Source organism: Nicotiana sylvestris, chromosome 12 (genome assembly GCF_000393655.2).
Source record: "Nicotiana sylvestris chromosome 12, ASM39365v2, whole genome shotgun sequence".
Lineage (NCBI taxonomy): Eukaryota > Viridiplantae > Streptophyta > Magnoliopsida > Solanales > Solanaceae > Nicotiana > Nicotiana sylvestris.
Genome location: NC_091068.1, coordinates 126,155,017 through 126,161,878, shown reverse-complemented (window position 1 = coordinate 126,161,878; position 6,862 = coordinate 126,155,017). Strand labels below are relative to the sequence as shown.

The following is a 6,862-nucleotide window of genomic DNA, read 5'->3' as shown; positions in this document are numbered from 1 at the left end:
AACTTTCAAATAAAACAAAATATAACTACAACAGAACACAACTTAAATACAATTTACATACAATTATAATATAATTTTTATACATCTTCAAGTTTCAATCTGAAAATTAATTCAAAATCAACTCTAATCTTCATCAAACAGCCTCAAAATTGAGAGATAAAACTCCAAAAAATATTCCCGGTTGTTTTTACAACACCCAAGTAATAATTTAAAAAATCAAATTCAAAATCAAAGGCTTTCAATGGCAGACGGGGCAACGGATAACGAGTTGTTCGATTGTAATAAGCGACGACATCAAATTTATTGAATTCTCTGAAGAATAAAAAAAAGAAAAAGGAGATGAGAAAAAAGAATATTCCCGATTGTTTAGCCGCAAAGGTTGGCCGAGTTGGTTGGTTGGGTGATTTCCTATATGGGAGACTTAAGATCGATTCACTCACCAGCAGTCTCCTCAGTCAGAGCTCGTCGCACCGCGCATGCCTAGTGCGGTTTACATCTCCTGTGTGGTTTGCGAGCTATTGCACAGTGAGCAGGTTGCCCAGTGCGCACCTGAAGGGTAGTGACTGTGGATTTCCCTGGGAATTTTTCAAAAAAAAAAAAAAGAAGAAGAAGAGAATCATAGAGATCCAAAGAAGAAAGAAGTCGGGCAGAAAAAGAATATAGAGAGAGAGATCTGCGGAAGTGGTAAACTTATATGTATATATCTGGTAAATTATATATCAACTTATAATTAAGTTAAAACCTAAACAATAATGGTAAATAAGTTTCTAATGTAGTATATATAGGTAAAAATATAATATTGTATAGCCACTCTTAAAATAATAGCCGAAAAATAAATATTTTTTGTATGTATATATATATATGTTATATATAAAAGTTATACAAATTTTATATACTTTTGTGGCTACCGAATATAGATAATTTGCAGCAGGTTAAAAATGATCTTGGAAAAAACAAATAAACAAATTGGGCTAAGCGAAATAGTCCCATCACTTTTTGTTGGGTTCTCACACCTGCACTTTTCGTAAAGGTAAAAAACAAAATTTAGAGTATATTAAAAGGATGTAGGAATTACTATAATTTGAGTAGTAGGACAATAATAAAGGAAGAAAGATATCCATTGCACAATAAAATGGTAAGGAATCAATTAGTCAAATTAAAATTACAACTTGTTACCATTTTTGTATGAGAAATTCCACATGACACCAAAGCCAAACTTTGCCTTTTCTCTTCGTTCATTCATTAATCCCTTTCACAGAAATTCATAGAAAATTATCAAAGGAAGAAGAAAAGTAAAAGGGACAAAGTAAGAACAAAAAGGGAAGAAGAAGAAGAAGAAGAATGAGGGCATGGTCATCAACTTCTTTAAAGCTTTTATGGTTTATTTTGCCATTGCTTTTGGTCGCTGGTTTTGTTGTTGTCACTGGTCCACAGGGTTCTATTTATAATTGGCTATCAACTTCTCACTATTTATATAGTTCTTCAACTTCAACACTGGTGAGTTTTTGTATAATGATGAAACAATATTATGCATAAGAAAATGATATTTACTTTCTTACTTATATTAAGTCCTCAATTCCCCTATATCATGTGGATGATGAATTCAGGATTTAAAATCTATGGGTTTAACTTTTAAAGTTTTAACGTTGAACTCATATATTTTTTAAGTTATGGATTCATATCTATTATTTTTATAATTTTAATTAATTTTTTATATAAATTTATACTTTGCTGAAAGTCCAATTGAACACGTCACTGGAATATTATATCCGCCCGCGGCCTGCACAGTTCGTCATCAATATTCTTCAAGGAATAAAAAAGAAGACGGAAACATTGTTATGTAAATATCATTCCAAAGGGGAGAAGTGTGGTGCATAACTTGGAACTGGTTTTGTGGTGCATAACTTGGAACTGGTTTTCTCATTATTTTAATTTGTTTATATTTTTAGATTGATGTAAAAACCTTGGAGCGAAAGCTCAATATTACCAACATGGGTTGTGATGGAATGAATATGATTCCTCCACCCTTAACCAAAGATTTCTCTTCAAGCCCTGGACATGAAAAAGTCCTATTAGGGAGCGCTTCCCCCTTAAGCCTTAACCGGAGTGAATTCAAATGTGCGGATAACAAAACCCGAGTGGGTAACCCAACCAAAAAAGAAAAACTCAGCATTACCCAAAATAATCTTGATGTGTTTCGACCCTGTATAGCTGCCTCGTTAATACTCCATGTTGTTATTCTTCCAAATTTTCCACAGTTTTCTTGATCATTTATATCATATTTCATGACCATACTTGTTTAAAATCGTTATTAGATGCATAATCGTTAGGATTACAACAATCTTAAAATTTTAATGGACCATGATCATGTTGTATGATATTAGAAGTTTATGATTTGGTGTTGTCATAAATACTTACCATGTGCTAATTGTTCATTTATTGTTAACCAGAAGGATGAGGCCCCAAATGTTACTTTGAGCTCAGTCGCACCAAAAAGATACAGCAAATTAGAGAAATTGGAAGCAGGTCTTGCAAAAGCTCGAGCTACAATATTAAGAGAAAACAATAATTGGAATAATCAGACAGAAGATGAATATATACCTCATGGTCCTATGTACTTAAATGCTACTGCCTTCCACAGGTAAGAATTTACATACCATTCACCGCAAGTTTTGTTTTTTCCTACCCGATGTTCGATATAACTAATTCTACGTAAACTAATTAAAGGGGGATGCGTTCCCTATCAATATAGTTTTTCTATATTCTTAGGGTTCGAATTCGAAATGTCTAATTAAAAGTAGATTGATTTTATCTTTCCTACTTCAACTCTTGGTGGTCCACATATTCACTACTAGTTACTTTTATTGATTATATAAGTTTTAACATTTCTATTTAAATATCTAAGTTCTTATTTCAAAAAAATTGATTCAGAAGCTTATCAATTGTTTTCAATCACCCAAGCCAAAGAAGTTCTATGTTTTTCCTCCAATTTTAATAACTTTAATTGAATATAAATATATATATATATATATATATATATATATATATATATATATATATATATATATATATATATATATAGAAGTCGGCAAAGTAAGTGGGGATAAGACTAGTGGGTACCAGACACCGGGTGAAAAACTAAAAAAAAACGAAGCAGGAATAAGACTAGAGCTGTGACATTCTTTTTACTAACAAGGGTTATGATGCAGTGTTAAGTACTCTTTCATCCTTAACCAGGGGTCTCAAGTTCGAGCCTTGTGTATGAAGTCGCTTTTATTAAAGAGCGTGAATCCAAATTTAGTCGGGCCCCAACACGAGTACCGGACATTAGCTGGGGAAAAACAATGGGGATAAGACTAGAATCCTGGGATTCTTTTTAGGAAAATTTATACTTGCTTGCTAGCCGTGAAAGGCATCATTCATTTATTTCTCGGCTTAAGATTTATGTGCATATTAATAATGCGTTAAAGATGGCTACTATGGATCTATACTTTGACGAGAAAAATCACGAAGTATCAAATACAATAAGAAAGTTATCCACTCATACAATCTTGACAAAATATTAAAATTTATAATTAGTATAAAAATGAAATATTACTCCCTCCGTTTCAATTTATGTGAATCTGTTTGACTGGACACGGAGTTTAAGAAAAAATGAACACTTTTGAAATTTGTGGTCCTAAGCAAGTTGAAAAGGGGCTATTTGTGTGGTTATAAAAGCTTCTCATTAAGGGTAGAATTGTAAGTTTAAGCTAGATTGTTTTCAAATTTAGAAAGGGGTCATTCTTTTTGGAACGGACCAAAAAGGAAATCGGTTCACATAAACTGGAACAGAGGGAGTAGGTTGGAAGAAGAAGATGAAATATAGGAGTATGAAGGAAAGTATCAGCTTCTGATTAGGGGAAAAAGATAGAAAATTTCATACCTAAATTCGTAAAATGCAGGAGCTATTTACCTACTATGGCAATCATAGTAATATCTTCTAATGCTAAATAACATAATAGGGATTTTACCAACATTTAGATTATCAGCATTGTTACAACATCATTTGACATTTAATGTTTTATTTAACCAAAAAAGTTAAATTATTCTTTTTCATATTCTTATTAACCCTCACAATACCCTCCTCATACCCCACTTGTGAAATTACACTGGATTGTTGTTATTAGCCCTCAACCAACTTCGATTGTTAACTATGGAAAAAGGGACTGAAATTTCCTACCCAAACCTATAATGAGTTTAAATTCTATGCACTCTCAGTGTAAAAACACATCAACAATCAGGTCACTTATAAGGTAATTACAAATAAATGTTTGTCATAAACATTAATTGGTAACCTGATAAAAATGATAACGAACTTATTGTAACATGCATGTCAAATTACACGATAATATAAAAAATTACATTGCAAATGTATATAACTTGGATCGCGATTTCTTGACGTGCAGGAGCTATTTGGAGATGGAAAAAAATTTCAAGGTATATGTGTACAAAGAAGGGGAACCTCCAGTATTTCATTTTGGTCCATGCAAACATACATATGCTATTGAGGGTTACTTCATTCATGCAATGGAAATCAGCAAATTCAGAACTTCAGATCCAAACAAAGCTCATGTGTATTTCCTCCCAATGAGTGTTACAATGTTAACACAATTCGTTTATGTGCGTGATTCCCATGAATGGGGTCTTATGAAAAACATTGCCCTCGACTATGTCAATATCATTTCCAACAAGTATCCTTTTTGGAATCGAAGCCTTGGAGCAGATCATTTCATCCTTGCTTGTCATGATTGGGTACGTATTCATTAATTCCCCCTTCTTTTTTACATTATCAGTATATATAATATGAAGGGGAACCTTGGAGCAATGATAAAGTTGTTTCCGTATGATCACGAGTTCGAGCTCTCTACATCACGTCTCCTGGGGTGTAGCCCTTTCCTGGACCCTGCATGAGATATTTTGTGCACCAGGCTCTCTTTTAATGTACATAATTTTATTAAATTCGTCCATAGCAATAACTTTCTCTTTGAAGAAAAAAGAAAAGAAAAATGACTAGATTTGAAGCACAAGAGACAACATTATTCCGAAACAAACTTGAACATCATTTTAATTAAAATGGTTAAAAATACCTGAAAAACATAGGTAAAGATATCCTTTTTGACCTACCAAATAGTGTCATGCCTTTTTAGAATAAATGGACTAATTTCAGTTCAAATTCATTTCTTGCATGGTTGGCGTCCATACTCTGCAACTCTTCCTCACTTGAATAGGTAATTCAAAATGATGATTGAAACTCATAAATTTGAGACACAGGTACCCTTGTAAAGTTATTAAAAATAAAATAGATATTGAAAAATTTCAAATATTATATCACTCGGTTGATTTTCTGTACCATTTCTAATACCATGAACATTGGTTAGCTATTAGCCTAATGTAACAGAAATTCAGTTATCTTTACACAAATAGCCAGCCAGATTTAATGTTTATTTTTTCTAGCAGGCATACATAAATTATATACTAATACATACATGGTTATACACTTACATATATTATCCGCGCCAACTATTTTTAGTTTAAGCAGTTGGGTGGATTATCTAGGTCTATACGTCACATGTAATATTCTTTATACATTGTTATATACAGGGGCCTGAAATTTCTTTTGCTATTCCATACTTATACAAGAACTCAATTAGAGCTCTATGCAATGCCAATACCTCAGAAAAATTTAATCCAACAAAAGATGTCTCAATTCCAGAAATCCATCTCCCTTATGGCACAACTAAAGGCCTATTAGGCGGTCCGCCGCCGTCGGAACGGCCGGTTCTGGTATTTTTCGCCGGAGGACTACATGGTCCAATTAGGCCAATTCTTTTACAACATTGGGAAAATAAGGATGAAGATGTTCAAATTCATAAATACCTACCAAAGGGTATTTCATATTATGATATGATAAAAAAGAGCAAATATTGTATATGTCCAAGTGGATATGAAGTTGCTAGTCCAAGAATGGTTGAAGGACTTTATATGGGATGTGTTCCTGTCCTTATAAAAGATAATTATGTTATCCCTTTTAGTGATGTTCTTGATTGGACTACATTTTCTGTTTTAATTCCTGTTAAGGATATTCCCAACCTCAAGAAAATTCTATTGGATATTCCTCAAGAGAAGTATTTAGAAATGCAGAAGAGAGGGATTCAAATGAGGAGGCATTTTGAGGTTAATTCTCCGCCAAAAATATATGATGTTTTTCATATGATTCTTCATTCAATTTGGCTTAGAAGATTAAATGTCCGAATTCGCCATGTGGATGAATCTTGAACTGAAATTTTTTGCTGGTGGATAGGAAACTGTGAATTTTCATTTAGAATTTAATTTTTTTTAAAATGGTTGTGTTTTATAGTGAGTATTTGATGTTGCTAAATAGATCAATACATATCATTATGTTTCATGCTTGTGCACCATTTACGAGCTACTAAAAGCTATTCTGTATTTGATTAATGTGGCATTGTGTTGTGTATGTAGCGATTGGACATATGAATGTTCAGTTGCGACAATTTGATAGCGCTGTTCAATGAACCTTCATTTATTTCTTGTTGAATTGACATAAAAAAAAAAAGATAAGGAAAAGAAGAAAAAATAGTCTTTTTTTTAAAGCTTCTCTCTCATGCTCTCAGCTAAGGGTATCTAACGGGTGGGCCGGGCCGGGCTAGGTAGGGAAAAATTGAAACTGTCCGGGTTTTGAACCAAGCCAGTTACAGGTTAGGGGTTACCGGGCTTAATGAGTTCGGGTTCATCTGGATAAAAAATGAACCGTAAGGGTTACGGGTACAAGGGGCGGGGCGGGGCCGGGTTAGTATTTTTT

The 6,862-nt window shown here is 33.2% G+C and overlaps 1 protein-coding gene across 1 annotated transcript; it reads left to right on the top strand.

Moving 5' to 3' along the window:
- The first annotated feature begins 916 nt into the window (after positions 1-916).
- LOC104224905 (probable glycosyltransferase At5g03795) lies at positions 917-6,558 on the top strand. Its single transcript, XM_009776628.2, has 4 exons — positions 917-1,497; positions 2,451-2,641; positions 4,449-4,794; positions 5,644-6,558. Exons 1-4 carry the CDS (start codon positions 1,342-1,344, stop codon positions 6,316-6,318), a joined length of 1,368 nt encoding a protein of 455 aa, XP_009774930.1. The 5' UTR covers positions 917-1,341; the 3' UTR covers positions 6,319-6,558.
- The last annotated feature ends 304 nt before the right edge of the window (positions 6,559-6,862 follow it).

What these genes read in the sequence shown, in the direction of transcription:
- LOC104224905 (XM_009776628.2), top strand. Translation starts at nt 1,342, where the DNA reads ATGAGGGCATGGTCATCAACTTCTTTAAAGCTTTTATGGTTTATTTTG. An exon ending in GTTCTTCAACTTCAACACTG is followed by an intron (nt 1,498 to 2,450) that starts GTGAGTTTTTGT and finishes ATTGTTAACCAG; the next exon opens with AAGGATGAGGCCCCAAATGT. An exon ending in TCCTTGCTTGTCATGATTGG is followed by an intron (nt 4,795 to 5,643) that starts GTACGTATTCAT and finishes TGTTATATACAG; the next exon opens with GGGCCTGAAATTTCTTTTGC.